The following is a 25,842-nucleotide window of genomic DNA, read 5'->3' on the forward strand; positions in this document are numbered from 1 at the left end:
GTGTTAGTATTTGGCAACGGCCCGCATTGTTGTTGTTGTTGTCGTGTGTGTGTGTGTGCACAGTTCTGGTTTTGTGTGCTCATAAAAATACATCTGTGCAAATCAATATTGGCGTGTATCTGCACATTGTTTATCTAGATTATTTTAGTGTGTCTGCTGCACATCATGTGCTTGTATGTCCGTGTGCTACTGTGGAATGTGATATGCTTCCAGGAAGTCCCCCTGTGTAATCTGAGGGACTCCCCAACCCTCTGATTGGATCTTTAGCTTCCCATTGGTCTGCTCAAGATTACACTGATTTCAGTAGCACTGCGAGAAACAACCCCCCTCTGTCTGTTTATAGTAGCACATCCCTCCATGGGCTAGACTAACTATGTGTCTGGCAACAGTTGCAGCCAAAGCAATCTGCGAAGTGGCTCGGGGGGTGGTGACCTTATCAATGCCTCCACTGTGCTGCATCCAAATGGGAATCTTGTGGGAAGGAAATACAGGACTTATCTATCGTTTACTGAGTTCTGCTTTGATTTCAGTTGATCCGGCCACATTTTCTTGGAATTTGACGCAAAATTGCGTATGTAAACTTTGACAGCTAAAAGGTTTCTCGCTCTGGAGTGTAGCATGCTGTACTTAAAGGTTGCGTTGAGCTGCGCCAGACTTAGTCACTGGGAAATGGTTTTTGAAAGATCAAAATTCTTTAGAAAATGCACCGTTCAACCTTCTATATGAATAGAAACAACAACAGGAACAAAGGAGAGGTTATGCAATTCAAGCCACTCGAAGTCTTTTCACGTTAAACATCTTTCCTGGTAGCGTTGTGACTCAATCCAATGCAAATTTATTGCCAGTCCTCTTCTGAACAGTGACTGTCAAATCATAGCGAAGCAGCTATTACAAGGGGCGGCTGACCTATTGAGCTTTGCATTGACATGGAGAAGGTGTACAATGGCCAATTTGTTTTTCTCAGCACCATAAATCTCTTCAAATTATTCTAGACTTTTATGCAATTGCCCCATTAACATTTAGAAAGTCTAGACGGCCTCTGTGATTAGTTTATTTCATCCCATTTGTCTACTCAATGGGAAATCGTCTGGTGGCATCAGCTCTCCACCTGCTCAGTTGAGGTTGTAATGCTCAATGGCCCAATTTTGCAGAAGCGTGCAGAATATCTGGGTACCTCATGGGGCATGCCTGAAAGATTATTGGTGGATATGCACTATTATTTTAACCTTTGCTAGTTGATCGTGTGATGTTCTTTAAAACTAGGTCACATGGAGGCCACCATGCTGTCAACTCGAAAGAGCAGTTTAAAACTCTTTTTGTTGGAGCGTGATAGACCATGTAAAGCCAGAGATAAGATTGAGATATGACATTTCACACCATCTTGTGGTTCAGTATCCACTAAGACCAGTGAAATGCAAGTAAACTTAGCGACTTATGAAGCTAGCATTAGCTCAAATAGCTGTGTAGCTAGCTGCAACAAAGATCTGCAAGAGGTTGCTGGTCTGAGTCACTGAAAACAGTGGTAGAGATCCCATTGTTACCACTGTGTACAGTGTGTGTCTGCCATGTAATAACAGAATAGCTGAAATGCCTCTGCAGTGTACAGTACACAGCTATTGAGAACCCTGGAATGCAATATGTGCAGAAATCATGCGGTGACACAAGAAAAGGGAGCCTTTTTATAATACAATAAAGAATCTATTGAGTGTTACTGGAAAATCACTGGAGTGTTCCTCCTTTAGTCACGGCTGTATTCACACGCAAACACAGTCTGGAGGATAATGGGACTGGACGGAGAGAAGCTGAGTGTTTAAAGGTCAGCCGGTGGGTGGAAGAGTTGAACAGGAGAACAGTCCTCTAAATAAAACATGTATCCATCCACCAGCACCTAATTGAGCCTTCAGAAGCTACTCGTCGCTCTTTAACCGACAAAGGCGTTGGCCTCTTCTTGACTGATACCCAACACTAACAAAATTAAAGCTATGCGAGGCGCGTTCAGGGAGATGAGTGGAATTTTTTGCGTTGCATAATGCTGACAGCTGCATGCGTTCATGTAAAGGATGTAAGGATGAGAAGCAGCTGGATTGAAGCGGGGAGGCTCGAGGCGAAGATCAGATGCGGGCCAGCAGAGTGTTCCTTGATCACACGGCACAAACATTATGTGAAAAAAAATTAAAACACGGTCGACTGCAAGTGGTATGAGGTCCTGGCATCGGCAGCCGCTTGTTGTTCTGTAATTAAGCTGCTGAAGCGCTAGTTGGCTTGATTTCCATGGCGCTGTGTGGACTTTCGTTCTGTACTTCAAACCAGGGTGACTTTAACTAAATTGCTCTTCGCTAACAAGAACCACGCCTCTCGATATTCAAAGAAGTTTATTTGACCAGGTTAAAGAGAAGGGAAAGATAGGAGATCGAACGGAAGGGTCGAGGGGTCGAGGGATCGAGGGGTCGAGGGGAAGGAAAAGAGAACTGAGTATCGACTGATGATGATCCTTGGACGACTGGACGTAGGAACCCTGGGAGAGAGATTCAGGGTGGGGGCATATCTCTGGAGGCGTCGGCTCCTTGACCCCCAGTTCCTGCAAAGAGATTGTAAAGGAGAAGAGAGAACAGAGAGGGTCGGGATGGAGGGGTTTGAGAACTGAGTCAAACGTTCGAGGAGAGGTTAGGTGCGTCTATATAGGCAGGTGCGAGTAATTGGGTGTTTGAGGCGTGGTCCTGTTCCTGAACCTCAGTTATTTAACTTCATTTGTTGTAGTTGGAGCTAATGATAATATAATCTCACCCGTCCAACAGTAGGCTGTCACTTGCTCCCTGGGGTTCCATTAGCAAATGCTTGCTAATGGCACTTCACCCATGGACGTAGGGGGATTCAAACCTGGGAACCCTTCCCTCTCAAAGCTGCATCTCTAACCACTACACCACAGCTCCCTTTAAAATGTAATGCAGAAAAGAGTAGATGGTGTGTAGGACCAATCACTGTTGTTGCGATGTGTTTGCTCCAGCAGCTCTGGGCGTAGACTACGGCATAGACTAGGGTATGCAGCATACCTTCTATGTTGGTGTGATGCCATGATCACAAAACCATCAAATTATATCAAAGAGCATTGTGTATTTCCCTATAAATTGAACTATTGTACACCACCAGCCCTTTTCTCGGCTTTGAATGCATGCTACCCTCTCCTTAGTCAAACACTCGGTGCCTCTTGAAATGGGCTCCCCAGGGGTGCCTGGAATACTTAGGTTTCCTACTTCTGCTATTGTGTCTCCTTTCCATTCGCTCAACATTACACAAACCAGCATAAAAGGATCAGTCTTTCCATTAAGCACTTTAGAAAAGAGGCATTGGTGTGAACAAAGCTGCCAAGCCAACATGGCCTTCATCAGTATACAGCTACAGGCAGCTATTAACAGAGCACACGATAATAGAAGAAAATAGCGAACAATCAATGGGTTCAATCTCTGGTTTGTGAAGTTATTTCTTAGCCCTTCACAAGCAAAGTACAAATCTATGTCAGCAGTTCCCTTAGTTCCAGTATGTGAGTAACAAAGAGAAGATTCATTACAGTTCAGGTGGTACAGAATAGCAGCTTCCTAATGCAAATTGGACCCTCTAGTTGTTGCGAGTGTAGGTGGTTGAGCTGGCCGTTGAGGGTCTGAATACAGATGAGGTCTTGAGACTGTAGGTATGCACTAACAATACGAGTGATAAAAGGCACTGACAGTATACGACTGACAAGAAGCAAATTTCAGTTCCAGAAATATTTGTGTGTTCCTTGTTTCCACAGGACCCCAGGTTCAACGCAGAGGTCGACTTGATCACAGGCTACAAAACCCAGAGTATCCTTTGTCTGCCGATCAAGAACCACAGAGAAGAGGTGAGATAAACACACACTGGAACATTGCATATCAAATAAAGCTCTTTAGGACCAATGCTGCTGATGTTAACCAAAGACCAGTTAAACTCAAACTAAAAAAGGGGAATGGTAAGTTGCGAAACAGTTGTATTTCTGTAACACTTTGCACGTTCCCATTGTCACATCTTCCCCACTCGTTCACACACACATTCACACACCAGTGTCAGGTACTGGGGTTCAGTGTCTCGCGCAAGGACACTTTGGCATGCGGTCCATGTGCCAGGGATCAAACCGCTGACCTGCTCTACCTGCTGAGCCACAGCTGCTCTATGGACCAGCGGGACACTTAGTTTTGAAAGCCTAATTAAAACGAACACTTTGACATTTTAGAAACTTTGCTTTTTTTTGTTTGTTTGTTTTTTTCACCTTAGCCAGAAGGTCATCGTGAGATGAACAGTGTCATGCTGTTGTTCTTTTTTTTCCAAGTGTGGTGCGGCAATAAAACCTGAGACTGTCTGTCTCTACTTGCCTCCAAGTCCGATAATCTGCTTAGCAAAACCTTTTGACAGCTGCGGTTACTATATGTACTGTACTAATGTGTGCTATAGTCTTTGAATGTCCCCAGAGTCTTTGCACGTTTCCACTGAGAGCTGGACAGAATGTACTTAGACCAGCTGTAGCCCTGACAGAAGCTCGGTGGCAGACCAATTAAATTTGAACTTTCTGTCTTAGGTTTTCACTAATCTCTGCCTCAATACCAGGTATAGGTGACTTCTTTAGTAGAAGCCAAAAGGTGACTCATGCATAATAAGCTGCATTGTATAACCTGCATATTCCAGGTGCAGGTAAGAAGCTGCAGCAATTAAGACATTACCCCCTTTACATTTACCCTTAAGGCTAAGAGTGTTGCTCCAAGTGACATGACTTGGTGAGTTTGAAGTCGGCCTTGAAAGTCTGTTAGGAGTTATTCAGTACAGTTATTTAGTTAAGCATGCTGACATTTGCTGACATTTGCTGATTGGCTTGTAACACAATATACATCTATGGCTGATAGGGATGTTATTTGCGGATGTTTGGCCATAAACCGAAGAACTTAATACACAGTAGTTCTAAAGACAAAAGAAATACAAAGGTCAACCCTAATGGTGGTTGTGGAGAAAAGGTCAGCAGACCTTTAATCTGCGTAGGAATCAAATTCATCTTGGGAATCACTATACATGGCCTCCTAGCACCCACCTAGACCAGACCAGGCACCCCACCCCATAGCAATGATAATGATAGGCACACATGAAGAACAGCACAAGGTGTTGACCTGGCCTCCAAATTCACTAGATCCCAAACTGATCAAGTATCTGTGGGATGAGCCACAGAGGCCCCTCCCCTTAACCAATAGGACCCAAAGACATTGTGTTGCCAGACACCTCAGGACACCCTCAGAAGGTCCATGTCCATTCTCTGATGAGTCACAACTGTTTTGGAGGCACAAGGGAGACCTACACAATATTAGGAAGGTGGTCAATGTTTCTTTATGCACTACTTTGAATGACCAATGCTTTCTGTGTATTTTCACCCATCACAGGTAGTTGGAGTGGCTCAAGCTATCAACAAGAAATGCGGGGAGAACGGTGCCTTCACAGAGCAGGATGAAAAAGTTAGTAAGGTCTTATGTTTCACTTTCGATTTAAATTCAGAAAGTCAAGATTTGTTACTTATTACGTGAAGAACTGGACAAACTGACTGACACGTGTTAACGGAAAAATACTGTGAACTGTCCTGACCGCAGCCATCAGATATGCTGCATATAAAACTGCCTTCCTTTACCCCAATCCATCTTCCTCTACCTCTACGTGTCCTTCCTCATTTCATCTGTCATCTCTCTGTGTTCACTTCCTTTCTGATTTATCTTTTTTCCACGCAGTAGTCCGACCCTTTCCCCCCCCACCCCTCTTTGTTCCTTCCGCGTGGTGCTCAGATGTTGCTCTGTTCCTCCTCAACAGGACTTCTCGGCCTACTTGGCCTTCTCGGGCATCGTGCTGCACAACGCGCAGCTGTACGAGACGTCACAGCTGGAAAACAGGCGCAATCAGGTGGGCGTGAAAGCGTGTTTCCGTCGGTTTGCGCATACAAAGGCGCAGGTGTGTACAGTACATGACGTGTGTGTGTTTGCGCGTTTGCAGGTGCTGTTGGACCTGGCCAGTTTGATCTTTGAGGAGCAGCAGTGTTTGGAGGTTTTGCTGAGGAAGATCGCGGGGACAATCCTGTCGTTCATGCAGGCCCAGGCTTGCACTGTCTTCATCGCGGACGAGGACTCAATGGTCAGCACACACAGTCGAATGCACACACGGCATGCTCACGTTGGGGTATTTAGAGCTTCAAGTCCATATTGAAAGACTGTAAACTGCTTTTTTGATAAGTTGTTTGGTTGCAGTAGATCAGCGGTGCAGTGTAGGCTGAGTTTGCACTAAATTAAAAGTATAATAGATAATGTGAATCCACTTGATTTATGAGTTTCTTTACAACACATGATGAAAGACTCCCAAACAGTGCTCAGGCCAATGCTAAATATACCACTTCTGTTTCAAACCGTGTAAATGATTGTCACAAGATCAAACAGAGGTGTTTAGTGCTACCCCTAATTCCAGCATCATATAGCACCTTTCTTGTTTGCTCAGTTTATATGAGGGAATGCCGGTAATCCCTTGGAAGTGCGTGGTCACATGATCAGGTTAACAACATGAGCCCATGTCTTTGAAGAATGGTTTGAATCTCTCCCTTGTCAGTGGCAAGCGGTTAATACTGTATGTCATTTAAACTTCTTTAATCATGTTAAATTCCTTAAACACCCAATTCAAACTCGCTTTAGTTACAATACACATTCACCTCAGTTACACAATGAGGCTAATGATTAAACAAGAGGTTCAAGGGCAATAACAGTTGCACAGCAGTAGGGCTTTGGTGCACATTCCCAAGCTTTCCTGCTATGGACTATAGTTTTCTGTATGCCTGAAATGGATGCACATTGAATGGCTGTGGTGCTACTGACATGCAAGGACTGCTCTAAGCTAAATGCTAACATGCTAATGGGGAAAATACTAACATGGTAATGTTTGAGTAGTGTCTGAGGCTGAGTTGCAGTTATTTGCCGAACGTGAACCAAATTTTATTTGATTGTGCTAGAAAAGTTGTTGGTCTAAGTTGCTACAATTCATCCTGATTCTAAATGCTAACATGCTAATGGAGAAAATACTAACATTGGCAATGCTTGACTTAGCTATTAGTTGGTAGCCATCAAACACAAGGGTCTGGGCCAGTGTCACAGTAATTTGCCAAGCATGAATCAAAGTACTGGGCACATTTTTTGTTTGATTCTGTTAGAAAAGTCAGGAGTTCATAAAAATGACTACAATTCATCCTTAAGTGGCCATGAATGAAAGAGTTGCACGGACAGATCACTAGGACTCTATTGACTGTATGAAATGCAGCACATTACTTTAGGAAACTGTCATTAGAATTCACTGTGCATGTGATATACCCGCCACATTTTTATTATTTTCTTTTTTTTTGCATGCAGCATAAACTACAGTAAATATCCACCTTTTTTTCATCTCAGAGAGAAAACTATGAGTTGGCACTTCAGCCTGTCACTATGATATAGATAAGTAGTGAATAATTAATGATTCTGTGCCACAAAGTATAAAGAGTGAACATGTCTCGGAGCCGCTGTGTGCATCCGTTATGCAAGAGTCTCCGGAGAATAAGATGTCAAAACTGAAATTAAAAAAAAAAAAAAATGACAAATGCATCGAGCAGGAAAGGGAAGATAAAGCGAAGTGAGACATTGTGATGGACGTTACACGGGTGTGAGGGAACGGAGCTGGGTGTTGATATATTGAGGTAAACGAACCAATCATCGCAGGCTTAACTGTTAAGCACAAACGCAGTCTGCTTTGAAGTCAGTCACAGAGGGTTTGCAAAGGTTGAGTTTGTTTTTAAAGGTTTTTAGTACAATACGCAGGAGCCTACTGAGGATTAAAAAAATAATAATGCAATATCCACAACTTCTCAGCTGGATTTTGTGAAGCCGCAGGTGAAATTAACATCTTTATTGTTGGAAGTGACAGCCATCGCAGAAGTAACATAAGATATTACTTCAAGAATCCTCTTGACATCTTGACAATTTCTGCTGTGCCACCTTGCCTCAAAGACAGTCTTTTGCAGTCTTTCTCCAGCGGCTTGTGATTATTCTGGACTCAGGAATATTTTTATTACTTCCAAAAGCCTTGGATTTCCTTGCAATTGTTTTTTTTTTTTTTTAACTACTCTAATGTTTTTGTCATCTCAATATAAAAGCCGGTCTTGTTTTCAGGATAGATTGTTTTAATGGTTTCTCATATTTAAGATTGGAAACTCTTATGCAATGCAATCTTTAATTTTAATACATTTTATTAGAATTTTTTGCTTAATCATACAGTTCAAATTCAAATAGAAATATAAAAAAAACAGTCAATATATTAAGGTTTTTAGAATTTAAACAAACTTTCTTAAGGCTTGGTGGGGATTTGCTGTTGTAAATGACTAAAATTGATGTTTAAATTTGATTTTGAGAGCAGCTAACCCAACTTCCCCTGCCCACTAAATGTTGACGATGGAAAATTGGTCTGGAGTCACTGGGAGCTGATTATACTCCTGCAGAGAGGGTGGGCTTTAAGCAGTGTTGGAACAGCGCCGAAGTCGCGGACATCACATTTGAGCGCCGTGGAGTTGAATTTGTTCACAACAAAATGTCTTCAATTGGTTGTAAGACTATCCATTTGCATGCAAAGGTACTTTTTCTCTGGATTGGTTGAAACACGCCCCATGATGGAACCCAAATGGTGTGTAGCGAGACTCATATCCTGATGGGAATGGACTCTGGCTGCACCGAGCTAGAGAGCAGCGAGAGTACTCTGAAAAAGGCAGCTATGCAATTACCTGAAACAAAGAAAACTCCAAAATATAGATGCATTTTACCTAACTTTGACACATTTCTTAGCTTTTGATGTGCCGTATATTTTAGTGAAGCCTTCATCAAGACTGGAACCAGTTGATTATTGAGCATTTAATGAGCTGCTCATTCAAAAGCAGGGCTGTACACATATATTTATGGAAAATCTAAACGAAAGCTGTTGTGTTTCGCTTGTGGTTGAGAAGTTTGACAGAAGGAAATGAATAGCAGCTTTCAAGAACATAATGAATTATGGCAGACAGACCTCCGACGCCTCAGATTGCGAGTGGAAATGCAGACGTTCTGTTCTGCAAGTCAAGGAGCTTAATGTACTGAGGAGAAGGCTCAGTAGCTGGCCCTGTTTTAATGTAAATACATTCTATACCGTCTCTTTCGCTTTACTGACTCAGCCCAGTGTTCAGGCTCCTCTGTGGGCATTTACATTTGTTTTGGCTTGTCCTCCTGAGGGGCGTCCAGTCCACTGACACACAGAAAACAAGAAATCACAGGGGGGGAAGGGAGGCCAGCCACAAATTAACTGTCATACACTGAGTGAGAGTGATACACAAGCTCGGTTGCAGTATTTTCCACATCTCAGCAGGTGCAGTGACAAAAAAAAAAAAAAAAAACATATCTCAGCCCGTGGCCGTACAGAAACTCCACTCTACAATTTGTATTTTACCTTCAGCGGACAACACATTTGATCCAAAGATCAGGAGGTTTAAAGCCTGTCACTGGCCTGCATTGCTCCGGGGGTTTCCAGTGCTCTGTTTGTCCACGGTGCAAGGAAGAATCACATTACAACAGAAAACATTGTGCTGCGTTGGTTGCTGCAACATCAGTTAATGCCACCACCCTAGCTCTGCGGTGTTAACGTCGCTAGCAGGAAATGATTGTATTCCACCGAAAAAAATTTTGTTATCAAATCTAATAGCTTTATCTGCATGGTGGCTATTCACAAAGAAAACAACTTCTTTTACTAATTGTTTTGGATTTTTAAAACAATCCTCTTGAGGGTTCATGCTTTGTCCCGGCAGACTGGAATTTAAGTAAGTAATGTGAGCTACATTTTCCAAAGCAACTGAAATGCAGATTTAGCCAGTTCAGGCTACACATTAACTCCATTTTAACATTCCCTATTTTTTCTTAACTCTGAGTCCAATCGTTTAAAGAAAGTAGTGAATAATACTTGCTTTATTCATTCATTTATTATCTATTACCGCTTGTCCTAGAGCATACGTGTCAAACATACGGCCCGGGGGCCAAAACTGGCCCTCCAGAGAGTTTAATCTGGCCCGCGGGATGAATTTGCGAATTGCAAAAATTACATTGAAGACATTAACTGCAATTTTTCCAATAAAAGTAATTGCTATTCCTAGGGTTCACACTGATTTAGTAAGAGTTGTGGGCATAACACAACACTGAGACCTAGAACTAAAAAGAAAATGCATTTCCATTAAATGTAAACATTTTCATAATGTTCTTCTTTGCACTAAAACAAAGGGAAACATTTGGAGTTGTTGTTATTTATAGGTAAATATGCTATTGTGTTATTGGTCTGGCCCCCTTGGCATCAAGCTGGGCTGTATGTGGCCCCTGAACTAAAATGAGTTCGACACCCCTGTCCTAGAGGGTCGCGGCGGGACTGGAGCCTATGCCGTCTAACATTGGGCAAGAGGCAGGGTACACACTGGACAGGTCTCCAGTCTAACACAGGGCCAACACAGAAAGACAGACAACCATTCACACTCACATGCACGGCCAATTTAGGATCACCCATTCTAAGGCAAGCATGTCTTTGGATGGTGGGAGGAAGCTGGAGAACCGGGGAAAAATCCCATGCGGATACAGGGAGAACATGCAAACATTCAAGGTCGACTTCCATTTACATTTGTTGGAACTTCCTAGAGCTTCATCTCATAGCCTTCCTTAGCAAGTGGTTCCGTTAGTCAATGAGTTGGTTCGGTTTTGTCGGCCTCGAGATGCAGTGAAATGTTCTTCCTTACTATTAGTTGTTTGCTCCAGGTGAATGCACTTCCTGTTTTCTTCCTGAAACATGAAGCAGTTCAAGGTTGAAGTACTAGTTATTTTCTTGAGCTTTCACCTGCGGTTGCTACACCTAATGGGTTGATGACCACCCGGACAAGGTCAAACTTCGTAGTTAGACATTAAGTTTTGTTTTGCCGTTTACTGAAAAAGGCTTCGAAACACAGATGGTTTAAAATAAAACTTTCCTCAAGGCATGGAATATACTTTATCACAGCAGAAATCACAAAAACAGACTCTCTACGAGCTCGCTGTGTTCACAGGCTGAGCAGGGTGGGATTGCAAGGCGGTCAAGATGATGACAGCGAGTTAAGAGCGCTGCCGTAATTTTGGGCCGCAAACAGCAGCACTTTGAAAGGAAGGCAGTGTTTTTGGGGGGCGATTTGGAGAGGAGAAAATGACAGAGCTAATTTATACATGTAATGAGCCTGTCCACCCAGCAAATGGAGGGCTCCACAAGGCTCTCTCAGTCAGAGCAGGGCTAATTAAGGAGCCCTCCGATTTTGTTGTGCGAAAGGAAACTTCTGGGCACTGGCTTTTTCAGATCGAGGCATGGCTCGACAACCATTGTTTTAACTGAAAATATTCATTTCTTGGACCCACCCATGGCTGAATCACTGTTTGTTGTAAGAAAACCGTTGCAATTATTTTATTTAGGTGTTCCCAATTATCAACTGTTAGGGTATTGCACAGACCACTGGTTAAATACAACTGAGGTCATTAGTAATAGGCTTATTAAGATTTTACTGATGCCTTAAAACGTGCCTTATTTAACATATTACATGGTTATGGTGATGTCTAATGGACTCCTTTGGCAAAATGCTTTCTCATGCAAGCATATAATATACTGATATTTTTATATGGCTCAAATTTCAAACTGAGAGTCAATGATGAATAGATTTGACATTAATTTTACAGTGTTTTTTTATAGTTTTGCCATTTATTTCAGTTCAGTTAGACACTTACACTATTTGTAATATAACAACACGTGTTTAGGGAAAAGACTTATGCTAAGTTATGTAAGAAAGTTTGCCTGGAGAAGCATCAGTTGACAGCTGAACTTGCTAATTTCAAAATGATTGAAAGCTTCAGAACAGCTGCTGAATGGACCTTAAAGGGCAATGACCGTTTTTTACAACCTGGACCTTATTTCTGGCATAAAATACGATCGTTTACTCACCCACATAACTTTTGCGTCATTTGGAGTCGTTCAGGAGATATTTAGATCTGCGTATATCCATATAGTGGGACTGACTGGGGCACCGAAACGCAGCCTCTAAATAACGCATTATCTGCCGCGAAACTCGTTCATTTTATCAATATTTTGTTATGATACGCTAGTGCTATTCCTCGTTGAGTCCGGAGTTACCTGTTATCATCCTCCGGGGTAGCTCCCCTTTAAGACCAGATTGTTTTGTCAAATATTGCTTTTGATGCCATAGTCATTTTGTCACATGGGTATCTTTACTCTTACGTATATCACAGTATCATCTGCATACATGTACACCTTCCCTTAGACATTCTGCTCTTAAATCCTTTATATTTAATGGCTTTTGAGGACACGAGACTATTCATGTTGTTTCAAGGTTCAAAAGGGTCCAACAGATTGCCTTTTAACAATACAGCTTGTATAAATTACTACAGGAAACACTCAAGAGACGTCCCACCACTGTGGTTGCTGCTGTGCAGGATCTTTTTGTGTTAATGCTGGTGTCTGTTACTTCGTAGTGGGAACACGTAGCCGTCATGCAGGCTCTCCCGTGACCCTTGAAGAACCTTGTTTCGCAGAGTGTAGTAGTTTACATAAGGTCCGGTTTGTGTATGTGTCTCATCTGCTTGAGAAAATGTGTCCCGCACACACTCACTTACACTTCGCAGGCCTGAACGTAGCAACAAGCTACTCTTGAAGATAGTTTGACTAACACTTCGACACGTTTATTACCCACAACTATGAGCGTTCCAACAAAAAATAATGTATCTGACAGGTCTGGTGTTCTGACTGTCAGGGTATAAATACTCCTAGCGTATGGTTTGTTATTGTAATGCCATAAAATGTCAACTCCAGTGTCCATTAATGTCCATTTACCAGCTGATGTGTGGTCGTTGGGTTGGCCGCAATATGTCGTTTACAGTGTTTCATGTGCAGAGATGAAATCAAATGTTTAACTTTGTCGTTCTTCAGACCTGTAGGACATCTTAGTTCCCTGTCATTTTAAGTATTTTGACGCGCAGACAGTGTAAGTTTATCCATCACATGCCTACATCCTTGCACTTGGCTCACAGATCTGCACCCAGACACTTCCGGCCTTGCCACCAAGCCCAACAACGTCAACTTACTGTAAATATCGGTCTCGCAAAGTACCAATTCACCATTTAATATTTGGGTTTAGGTCTGGGTTAACTGCTATGCTGCTGAAGTGGTTTGTATTAGGTTACAGGACACCGGTGTTTAACTTTCCCTGGTATTTATAAAAACCCCGTTAGTCGAATTGAGATGAAGCGTCTTGTTTTAAACGAGAACTGATGTCAAACCGGGTTCTGCGCATTTTTCAGAAGCTCTTCAGAATCACTTCCGGAAGCTCTCATCGGAAGTCTGGTAATACTCCATTTCATCGTGGATCATGTTTCAACTGATACAGAGAAAAGTGTATCTCTGCAAGCAATTGGGTAGTCTTACAACCAATCAAAGCAATAAAATTTATATGGCATAAAGCAATCTTCGACAAATGCCTTAATCGGCGTTAATCGTTCGTCATTTAGAGTTATTTTGCTATAAATAGCTGTTATCAACAGATGTGGTAACAGCTTGTTTCTCCAACTGTAACTGCGCCGCTGTTAACCATCTGCCAATCCCTATATAAAGCCCGTCACATGATCAGCCTGGCAGATCTTTGCCGGAGTACAATCACTTCCAAGCAGAGCAGTTCTAGACCAACTTTCTAAAATAAAAAAGTAGACAAGGAAGTTGGTCTGGCATCCAGGCTAGTAGAAATATTACACTCGATGCCATATTTCATATAATTGTCAAACGAATTTGTAGCAAACTTCAATGAAACGCTGAAAAAGAAAGCAAATGTTAACATGCTAATGCTGAGCTAAGATTGCATCTAAAAATTAGCACGTTAGCGCTGCCATTGTGAGGAGCACTGCTCTGCGTACAACAAATCTGAGCAGGCGGACAGATACTTGTGACACTTTGGGCCAAATGGTTTGGAGGAAAGTCCATCCCAAGAAAGAGATGAATATGTTTAAACCACTTCACCCAAAATCATCTTACGTATCAGTTGAACTGACGTTTTATAATACAAGCCACTGATTTGTTCCATGCGTGCGCCAAGCTGCATAGATTTAAGCCTCTGTCTGTGTGTGTGTGTGTCCCTCTCATGACCTCAGGGTTGCCAGACCAGCTGTCTCCATGTCTTTTATACGCTCCCCCCTTTTCTCTTTTCTCTTTTTACCCTTCTCTCTTTCCTTACCAAACATTTACTCTGAGATTAGGGACTTTTACTGGCCTTATCTCGCCAGACGGCCCTCTGTATACAGGTGTCAGCGTTTACGTGTCTGTAATTTCTCAAGTGGGACCCACGGGTCTGTGGTTTTTACCGCGACCTTTCCCTCTAGGAAAGGGGGCTTTCCTGTAGGAAGTCTAGTAAATGGCAGGGCTGGTTTTGACACCGACCGTCCCGACAATAATACAAGAGGTTTTTAAGACGTTGGCCTGCGCTGGCTCACTTCATTTTACTGCCGTGTGTGGCATCTCTTTGGTGCCGGCGCTATGCGTGTGCATATGTGCATATCAGTATATCTAACATGCTCAGTGTGTGAGATGTGTTTGCATATGTACGTGCTTCTAAATCAATTCCTTGTTAGTGTTTTGCTTGGGCATGCATATTCGTGTAATGTTACGTAATGCAATGTTATGCATTCATGCGTGTGTGCACCACAGTGTGTATTTCGCCAGCATGCGATGCCTGCCTTTGTCTGAGAGTGCTGCCATTTGCTATGGAGTGCGTGCATGGATGTGGGTGTTTGTTTGAGTGTATGAAACGCGATAGGGTTTGACATCTGACTCACCGCTCGGGAGTTTTTTCGTCCCTCTGTGTTGTTTAACTCTACCCAGTAGAAATAAACCTGGAACTGTCCCGGGGTCTCCTGAAACATATTACAGTGAGTGTGTGTGCAGAGTGTACATGTTGTACCAATCTGCAGCTGTTAAACCACGCGCTGTTTTCTATTCTCAGACCTTAACTTTCCTCAACAAGTCCTCCTAACTTTACAACAAAACAGGCAATTGTGTATCACTCTCCAAAACCAGAGCTTTGACTGTTTTATTACTCGTGTTTCTTGTATAAACTGAAGCCCTTGTGATTTGGTTACGTTTAGGGAAGTGAAAGCAGTTCAGACTAAAGGCTAAAGACCATGCATGCAGGTCAGGGAAGTAAGGATAAATCCTGACAACAGCAAAACATCTCTAGCATGCAACCTTTTAAAGGCTCAAGCAACATGTATGGTATAGTGTGAAGACTTTTAATGAGATAAACTGATTTCAGCCCTTAGGCCAAGCACCGCCGAATTAGTGAGTTGTGTCAGCAGTTCCTACTCTCCTTGTACTCTATGAGTCCGGGAGGTGTGCAATCTAAAGGAATGCTACGCTAAGAGAGGTAGCACACTGGCGTTGAAGTTGAGGCACATGGGAATGGCCTCTCAAGTATTTGGTCATCCATCTGACCATGATTGTTTCAAGGGTGATAGTAAACGTATTACAGCTAATCCTTTGGGCGTATTTGTAGGCAGCCTAGTCAAGGGTCGACCAAAGTTGGTCATGGCCATTCATCCTATAGTTGCTGAGATATTTCCATTTGTGACCAAGTCGTAAAGCGACTGGCCAACCAAACCACATTGCAATCATTAGCGCGACACTGTTACCATGGCTCAAATGTTAGTTAAAGATGAAAAATCACCATTACCTAAACCACTGGTTCCAGAACAGTGCTTTTAGCTTGCTGTTGCTTCGTCAACCATCGTTTAGGCTATATCGATAGCAAAGGGAAGTACTGATTCCTTGGCTATAGTGTGCGCTCTGGATGTGCCATCTCCCAGTGGTGGTCAAACTATCAGAAGCTAAAATTTTTAGACATGCAACACACTGTGGAACTCTTCACCTCGAGGTCATACTTTCTTTGCTTTGGAAGTTGTGTTTTGAGTTGATGGAAACTCATCCTGTGCCGTACGTTTAGCTGGGAACCCTCTCACAATCCTCTTCATTGTATGCTAACAGTGTTCAAGCAAGCCCCCCTCCTCTATAACCTCCAATGAATATCTTTCTGGACTTGTAAAGCTTTGACTGATGCCTCCAAAGAGTATAAGAAGACAGACTTGATTTGTCCCGGGTGTATTCTACACACACACACACAAAAAAAAATCTCTTATCTCACGTCATCCTGTTATAAACCATTCCCCTTGCCAGAGACCCCAATAAATGTCAAAACATTGCTGGGTTCTTTTTATTTTTTTTGTCTTTTTTATTTTTTTTTGTTTAAAACAGCTTTATTACCTTCGCCTAGATAGATCACGGCGAACTAATGCAACAGAGTGAAGGTGCTCGTTTCTGCACGCGATAGCAGGGGGGCGAGTGTTTCCAAAACGAAGAAGCCTCGTCCATCTTTAACATCCTGTCCTCACCTCTTAAAAATGGAAAAATGATCCTTTGAGAGGGGATGGGAGTGCAGGTTGAGAGAAAACAAGTCCCTATAAGGGGGGGAGAAGGCAATAGGAGCAATGGAATGTCGAAATAAACTCTCCTTCTGGCAAGGCTTGACGGATAATAGATCAATGTCCCTTTTGTCCGTGCTTGGAGATGTGTTTTGGGCAGTGTGCACAGTACTGCTGCTTAACTTGGGGTATTTGGACATCGGGTTTAGTTGTAATGGCTTAATTGAAGGGAATGCGGAAGTTGATATGGCCAGGAAACACACAGGGTGGACCTACAGCAAAGCACGGAAAGACTACACAGAACCTGAATGTATTCTTGTTCCCAACAGCCCATGTCGCCTCATCAAGTCTTAACCACCCTGCTCAGTCTGTCATATCACAGACCATATGATAAACCAACTTTTATTCTCGTTGCAGAACTCCTTCTCCAGTGTCTTTTACATGGAATACGAGGAGCTCGGCGAAGTTCTTGATGCCCCCAAAAGGTAAGAGGATCAACCTCAGTTGAAGCCCGTTATTAAATCAGAAGTCCAGCAGATTGGCTTTGAGGCGTACTCCAGCTGTTTCCACCGGTTATTGCAGCTAATGTTTCCTTGAATTTGCAAACTACCCTTTCCTACTCTCTCAAAAGGCCCTCGGATGACGTATGAGTAACTGGCATTTGCCCACATATTCATTATCAAACAAAATGGGAGATATACGTCACACTAATGTACGCAATGTTTTGGCAGCAATGAAAGTCTTATTGTTCCCATTAAGTCACTTTTAATTCAAACATAAAAGACGACAGAGAGTACCTCATTCCAGTACGTTTGTATAAGTTTGCTGAGCTGATTTGCAGTCCCTCTGGGTCTTTTTTTTTTTTTTTGAGGTAATCTGCCTCCCTCACCTGCCAACTCCCAGACATTCAATCGCAGGCTTTCGGCACAAAGCTCTTGTTCTCATTAGCTGGGCCCTTTTGGCTCGATACGCCGTCTTTAGAGTTGAGACGACAGCTCCTCGATCACAACCTGTTAATCGTGATGGATTCGGGCTTTTTACTGTCTTGGAGGCAGTCCGAGACGTTTCCAACAATCGTCCGTCACGAACAGACAGTTGTTTTTAGGTCAGCGTGCACGGTTATTACATGTGACAGCTCTATTAGTTGCATATGTGGGGAAGAAGTCACGCTGCAGTGGATGGAGATGTGCTGTAAGGTCCCTGCAGCACAAGAAATTCTCTCTTTTTGTTTCACAAAACAATCATAAGACACTCAGGTTTTATGTGTTAGGTCAACCCTGTCTCCTTTAAATTAAATGCTACACATTAGGCTAACAAGAAGCCCCCGAGCAGCCAAATGGAACATAGCTGGTTCATCTGTACCACTATGAATTGTGCAACACAAGGTAAAATGCCCAGAAGTAGACCTAGCAAGGAACTTTGGAACAAATGTGATTGCTGAAAATTTATTTAGCTGTTTTTTCCAATCCAGGACATGGCTTTTAGTATGCTTCAGATAAAGCCCTAATCAGACAGTCAAACAGCGTCCAACCCCGGTCTGCTCACAACCTTTCAGTGTAATTATGGGGATGCATCAGAGAACTTTGTAACTTTCCGTAACAGACATTCTGAACAATCATACCACCTCCCTAAGATTACACAGTCTGGCCATAGCTTGACAGGATTCTTTATGCACATGTCTTCATATTTTTAATGCAAGTACTAATGGCAGTTTTTGAGTAAATGCGACCCCTTAACTTCTCCAGGAAAACATCCACCTGTATTTCTACTTCTGCAACTGATCCCACCTTGCCTTGTCTTTCTCAACCTCAAGTGAGGTAATTCATCAGAGACATAAAAAGATCTGGTGACTTTAATATTTAGATAAGAATTCATCATACAAAACCCTTTATACTGAGCAAATGTCTCAGGCAGTTGTGGCCAGGCTAGTCGGCCGTAGAGAGCAAAGGACTTTGACTCAGTGGACCAGGCTTCCCATACATTGTCGTATGCGCTGTTTAAGTTTTGTGTATTAAAAGTCATGGTTAAAGTTGGGGAAAAATTTAAGTCTTGGTTAAATACTGAAAAGATTTAGCCTGGCTGACGTGACTGCACATCTCAATGAGATGCTGGTCTGGAAACTACGTGTTTATTTTCTCGTATTTGAGGCGTGGTTTTACAAATGCCTAGATCCGTTTATTGGGCGCTACGAATGTCTATCAAATGCGCCTGGTAATTCCCATGCTGCCTTGCGCGCGATTCATAACCAAAGCCTGTTGGTAGCAGAGCAAACACATCCTTCTTGGCAATGAAGTCTTTCAACGCCAAACGTTGCTCTTTTTTTTTTAAATAAACTTGCGCTCTAAGCTACTTAAAACACTGTCTAAGGCTGCATCGAACGGTAACGTTAGGTCCGCTGCCATGTTGGATTAACACACTACTGCTACAAGCTTCGGTGTCGCGCATAGACGTCGTCATCGTCTTGCTGCCCCCCCCCGTTCTGTGATTGGTTCCCTATCTCAGGAGAAAATATGGGCGATGGTTTCCAGACTGCTTTTGCAGCGAGAATGAAATCGCGCGCAAAGCAGTATGGGAACACCCAGGCTAGAAAAGATTAGCAATTAATTCAAATGGTCTTTCCGGCATTCGTCAAATTCTTTGAATTTGAACATAACCATGATATTAGGGTTTAGTTGCAGAAGCAGATATTGTACTGTAAAACAAATTAAGTATGATAAGCTAAGCTAAGCTAAGCTAAGACGAGACAAGACTTTATTTATCCCCATGGGGTAATTAAGGTGTTACAGTGGCAGAGAACAACAGTGCAAAATACAAAACATTGAATAAGGTAAGACAAAGAGAAACTACATATGTTAAAGGTACAAAGAATATTTACATATTGTATCAGGTTGTAACTGAAAATGTGCACATGCAGTAAGTAATCAAAGAACAATTTATTTGAGAAATTAATTAATTTTTAACAACAAGAAAGACAAAACTGGCTTTTTCTTGAGTAGATTTCAACTACTTCTCAAAGGACTCATTGACAAAGAGATTTAGTAGATGTAACTGAAAGCTCAGGAAAAGCTAGTCAGTTAACGGACTTGCTTGGCGTAGTGCCATTCCCAAACCCAAAGGTTGTAACTCACACTAGGACACAAATCCTTTCTAGTTTGAGTTCCCTAGAAATGATAAGGTCTCGTCGACAATACAGCATCCTTTTGTGCGGTAGTAACAGGTAAAAGAAGTGGCCAAACGCGGCGGAAACAGAGCAGCCCATCAGAGAACCAAACGATTTGCAGTCGGGGTGAGTAGATCCACCGGATGAGAGGCAAAGGCTAGAACGAGGCCACAGCCACAGATCCCTCCTGACGTTGAGTCGCGCTCCAGCCGGGAGGAGTGAATGAACTCTAATCTGATTTGAGATTCAATCAGATAGAAATCCTTCTCCCTCCCTCCTCCACAGGCCCGCTGGTCTCTAGGGTGGCCTGGCCTCCACAGTTGCTATGCAGCGTCTAAAATTCAATCTTAATCTCAGCCCAAGCAACAGAATTGGATTGTGAGTGTGTGTGTGTTTGTGTGTGCTGTTATGTGTGCATTGTGTATGTTCATAGAAGTGTCTTTGTCTTTGTTATGTGTTGGGTCTTTTAGTTCATTTTGATCGGTCACTGTGGTCCACCTAAACTACATAAGATACATGCTACGGTTGCTAGTAGATGAAGAAACCAATGAAACAAGAACTAATGCACGGTTTGTACTTCTGCGTCAACTTGACGCCGTAGCTACGGAATCAGCCCAGACCCTACACAGACCCTAACGCCGTAGGGTTAGGGTCTGCTACGTGTCATGGTGATGCAGACTGCAAGACCTGTAACTGGTCCGCTTGGTAGTAGCCTGTTTCTGCTTTAGTATTTCCTGCTGCTTCTCCATCTCCTCAGTTTTCAAGTTGATTGTTTTGGATCAATAAAGATGAAACACATCGCGGAAAGGTTAACTTATGAGGTTCGGAGATACAAACATTTGTACGACTCATCTTTGGCGAAATTTCGTCGAAAGTTTCAGTCGCCATTGTTGAACGTGAAGCAGGAAGTAGAAACAAAAATGAACCCGACTGACAAAGAAGACACAACGCTGACTAGTGTCTACGCAAGGGCGTAGGCTAGGTACGTCTACCTCCCACAGAAGTATAAACCACGCTTAAAGGTGACACAGAGTTTTGGGAAGGGAGTTAAAAGAAATGTATTGGCCAAAAAAATAAATCAAGTCAGCCTTGCCTTTATTAGAGAGTGCATGAGAGGTAAGCGGAATACCAAGCAACATAGACATCCAACCATGAGCCGGGGCTATATGGTGACATGGTCTTAGCCCTGCAGTCTACCACGATTCCCAGTCTTTTCTTTACAGGTAACACATTTGTTGAGGGTCAGTGCTTTTTTACACTGGATGGAGTTGTGCGGGTTTAGCAGCTTTTCTTGTATATTCAACAAAGAATACATGAATAATTGTAGAACGGCAAACAATGCCGGCTTTGTCTTTTAAACACACATCCAAAAGGGCGAACGGAAAAGGGTTGTCGTATCATATGCGCCGCTTGCTCTGGGGGTTTCAGGCTCTGGCTTCTGCATATATGGATTTTTACTGAATTTAACATAAATGAACAGTCAAAAAGCCAGAGAAGCAGAATGCTCACAGTTTGGGTTTGGGCCTATTTTTTTGTTATTTTTTTTTTTACTGTTGGGTTTTATTGACTTATTTTCTGACCAATACCTGCTCCTGGCAGAGATACGGCAAAAAGGACATAAAGTCAATAAAACCTGATGGAAAGCGTGGTTTGTGACCCTTTCACATTAGTGAAACAAATGGACCTGAGAGATCTAGAGAGTTTTCAAAAAGCAGATTCATCATCATATTCTTGGGTCTGCACATTTTAGACCCAGTGAGTGGCTATTCTCTATATTACAGCTATGGTTTATTTTGTGTGCAAACAAAAGAAAGGGAGAATAGAAAAAGACAGGACTGTAGACACAAGCCAGATGTCTCGTCTTGTCCTGTCTTCCATAGGGTCTGTTTTGTTTTCTTTACAGCCAGCTGCTCTCAACGCACTTTCTCCTAATCTAATAACTCCCTTTAAATGCTGCTGTGTGCATGTGCTGTATTTCCTCTGGGAGAGCTGCGACACGGCAGAACCGGCCATCTCCAACTGGGCCAGCGTGGGAGGGGAGGGCCCCTGCAGGATGTTAGCTTTGACCGGGTGGAACCGCAGGAGGCTTTTTATAGTGACATTAACCCCGGACTGAGGCTCAGTAACAATGCAGCATCTGTCGAGGCGAAGCAGAAAGCGAAGCAGTCGGGCCGAACCCACGTCGATCCGGCTCGCGGGACTGGCAGGCGGAGCGCTTCAAGTAGACAAAGTGGGGCAATTAAGTTTCTCTGGATATGCGCTTTGATTGTGCCCCTGAATTGAAAACCAGAGCTGCGCCGTCACGGTTTTTAGCGGTCGCTGGTTGCTATTCTGTGGCCTCATTTGAGTCAATCACAGAGCAGTGGGGGGGGAGAGGAAATGTGGATTTTTAGCGTGTTTGGGCAAATAAAAAAAGTCGAGAATAAATGCATGTACTGTGGAGCGCGTCCATCTGAAGCGTGTTTGTGTATGTGCGTGTACGTCTGAGCTGAGGTCGGTCTGGACGGAACACATTGTTGTAATTAGCCCGAAGCCTGAGTTATCCAATATGAAACTCCTGGCATGGTTTTGATGTTGGAAAGCATAACATGACACACACATACACACACACACACACTGACATACTTGCTGGAAGAAATATGCTGATCTTTTACTCAAGTAGACTTGGGCATATTGAAGTCTGAAAAACCTGTTGATGCAGAACTACAAATGTGAGATGCAAGAGGACCTGGTATTCATTGGTGTGGATGTTAATTAGACATGTAGCACCCACCGAGACCCGACCAGGCACCCCCACCCCATAGCAATGACACTCCTTGGTGACAGCAGCCATCCCCAGCAGGAAAACACACAAAATGCTTTAGGTATGCTTCATAAAACTTGAAGAACAGCACAAGGTGTTGACCTGGCCTCCAAATTCACTAGATCCCAAAGTGATCAAGTATCTGTGGGATGATCTACAAAGGCCCCTCCCCTCAAAGGCCCCCCACAAACAACATTCTGTGGCCAGACATCACAGGACACCCTCAGAAGCCCCACCCCTCAACCCACAAGACCCAAAGGCCTTAGGTTGTAATGTTATGCCTGATCGGTGTACATGTAGTGTATTGTTGGGCTTTAACACTTAACAGCTGGGTTGCCGTCAACCTGTGTCGTGCAAATTTAACGTAAATTTCCATTCGCTGCTGTGAATACTAAGAGGTGGTGTGTTGAGGTAAAAACCTGGTGGCACTAGTTCTCCTCTCATGGGCCATTAAACCACTGGCACCAACAACTGTCCAATCACAAGTCAACACACAAATAAATTAACAATAAATCGATGAAAGTGGGTTTTTCCAGAATACAAAGACCTGCAGCCTCTGCAGACACAATCGTTTGGTTGCCGATGCACAGTAGATGCACATTTCCTTTGCTGTAAATGGAAAAAGTAGACTTTTTTTCCTATATTGCACACCGCTGCTGCGTATTAACCAGCTGCCACTGAACCGCTGCATCGCATTTTATCAGCTGCTCACGTGTTTTGCGTTGGAAATCTGAATCTGAAAAGTAATTTAGTATCTAAAAATATCAAATAAATATAATGGAGTGAGAATATTTTCCACTGTCACGTGGTTAAGGGGATGTATAAAGTTGCATTTAACAAAATTACCGACAATTAAGTAAGGCGCGAGCAGACAAAAGTTGTACTTGACTTCCATTTACTCTATCTGCCTCTGCCTTTTTCTTCACTCTCTGACACATGGTTTCTATTTAACGTCTTTTCTGTCATCTACTAACGTACTCTCCTATTCTCTCCCACACACACACACACCATCTCACCGCAGCTCTACGGCCAAAATCCACTGGCTTTCACTTTAACCCCATGTTATGTTTACATATCCATTTTCCATCATCTATCATGCAGAATTATAGCTGACTCTGTGGTTGGACTTGGAGCAAGTAAAGATAACAAACAGGCTTATTAAGCGCTGACAGACGTGACTGACGGCTTGAGCTCATGGGCCCGAGCCAGGACGCGGTGGACTCAGGTGCAGCTACCGGGTCGCACTTCTCCCATTGACCAGGAGGCGTGTAGTTACTCGGTGCTGTTAGCCTAGAGCTAAAGGAAGCGGGGTTTGCTAGAATGAAACCAAGGACCGCCACAAAAAAACTCAAAAAAACATCAAGAACAGCACAAGGTGTTGACCTGGCCTCCAACTTCACTAGATTCCAAACTGATCAAGTCTCTTTGGAGGATCCACAGAGGCCTTTTCCCTCAAAGGCCCCCCACTAACAACATTCTGTTGCCAAACACCACAGGACACCCTCAGAAGACCCATGTCCATTCTCTGATGAGTGTTGTGGTGGCACAATGGAGACCTAGACAGTATTAGGAAGGCGGTCATAATGTTATGCCTGAGCCGTGTATTTGCTGCAGAAGAAGGTTCTGGGGTCAAAGCTGCTGGTAGCCCAGACATTTCAGCAAGTTTGACATGTACTTGTAGATATATTAGTGATTCCAGATTGGCTGTCAGTGTGAATGGTTGTTCAGTGGCCCTGAGATGGACTGGTCACCTCTCTTGTCCGATGGCAGCTGGGTTTGGCTCCAGCACCTAGCAACCCCCCCTCTACAGGATTCCTCTCACATTCACCGACCACACATTTCTTTTTCCTGGTGTGTGGTTGTCTTTTCCTCTATCAACAATTTAAATTCCGTCCCAAACAAATAAAAGGTCAAGTCAGCATGAGGTGTGTAAGCCACCACAGTTGCCAAACAATTGCCTATTTATGCATCCATCAGAGTCCTGTTCGTGTCTGTCTGGTTAATTTATGTGCTTACTGTCCTTTTAGCTATGTTTTTGGTCAAGCTAATAAACGCTCCATTGTATTCTGCAGCTAGCAGCTAACTCTGAAAGGGTATAAATCCAAACCAATTGACTAAAAAAGGTGTGTTTGAACTGCAGTTTGTGCACACTTTATTGACAGGTACATTTTGATTATAACACACTACTAGTCTGTGGATCTTTCTCCAAAGATGTGTCAGAGTTCAAATGTGCCTACCAACACTTCTAAAGGATACTAAGACATATCTAATCAGGTTCACCCTGGGTAAAGCTGCATGCTGGAACCATTTCTTGACAAAACCAACTGGTCTCCAGCTAGGTGTTGGCAAGCCTGGCAACTGTATGTACTCAATTCCCTCAAAACAAGAAATGCTTGCTGTTTTGTAGGTTTGTGTTTGTTCCCTTGTGTTGGTGGACGTATTTTTGAACAAGCATTTTTGACCGAAGCTACCACCAGTGGAAAGTTAATGAAGTCAATGAAGTGTAGCATGGGCAAAGGAGAACGCTACAGGTTCAGAAACAGTCAGATGGTGCAGAGGCCACAGCCATGACATGAGGATACTTTCTATATATGCACTTTAATATATACTGTTTAGATAGTTGCCCTTCATGTTAAGCATTCTGAGCTGCAGCAAAGAGCAACCACCATGTCCAGCAGCCTCTAAGAGGTTAACTCCTTTGACCTGCCCTTATGCACCATTCATTCTCAAGCTCTTTCTGTTGTTGTGCGTGTTTCTTCTCAGGGACCGCGACGTCAGCCAGATTAACTACATGTACGCTCAGTATGTTAAGAACACCATGCAGCCTCTCAACATCGGCGACGTGACCAAGGACCAGCGCTTTCCCTGGACGGTCTGTACTCCCTTCTTTCCCTTTTCTTTTTCCAGTTTGTTCCCAGGGTGAGTAATTATCCCTCCTGTTCCCTGACAGAGTGAAAACCCAGATCACGCCAGCAACCAGATCAAAAGTTTACTCTGCACCCCCATCAGGAACGGCAAGAAGGACAAAGTCATAGGTAGGATCTTTCTCTTCTTTTTCTTCTTTGTTAGAGTTCCCTTTGAAGCACCAAAGAGTGAGACAACATCAAGGCCAATGTAATTAGCGGTAGACTGTTGCTTTGCAGTATGCTGCTATCAAAAAAAAGTTAAATTTAGGTGAAAGCGCAATCATCCTCTCATTTTAGGAAACATTAGTATAAATGTATAGGTCCAAACCAGCTGAAAGTAGCACCGGGGGGCTAGAGGCTTTAATAATCTTAAAC

The 25,842-nt window shown here is 43.1% G+C and overlaps 1 protein-coding gene across 8 annotated transcripts in view; it reads left to right on the forward strand.

Annotated features, from left to right (window-relative positions):
- pde5ab (phosphodiesterase 5A, cGMP-specific, b) overlaps positions 1-25,842 on the forward strand; it is an 88,166-nt gene that overhangs the window by 35,864 nt on the left and 26,460 nt on the right. For 4 of the 8 annotated variants that reach the window (XM_084545987.1, XM_084545988.1, XM_084545984.1 and 1 more), the window contains exons 4-10: positions 3,788-3,877; positions 5,436-5,507; positions 5,854-5,943; positions 6,034-6,171; positions 17,016-17,083; positions 25,325-25,433; positions 25,512-25,596. In XM_084545987.1, the coding sequence (XP_084402113.1) occupies positions 3,788-3,877; positions 5,436-5,507; positions 5,854-5,943; positions 6,034-6,171; positions 17,016-17,083; positions 25,325-25,433; positions 25,512-25,596 (652 nt within the window). Of the gene's footprint in view, positions 1-3,787; positions 3,878-5,435; positions 5,508-5,853; positions 6,172-17,015; positions 17,084-25,324; positions 25,434-25,511; positions 25,597-25,842 lie in introns of all 8 variants that reach the window. The other 4 variants (XM_084545985.1, XM_084545986.1, XM_084545982.1 and 1 more) reach the window with 1 other exon arrangement.

Source organism: Chelon labrosus, assembly GCF_963514085.1.
Source record: "Chelon labrosus genome assembly, chromosome: 1".
NCBI lineage: Eukaryota > Metazoa > Chordata > Actinopteri > Mugiliformes > Mugilidae > Chelon > Chelon labrosus.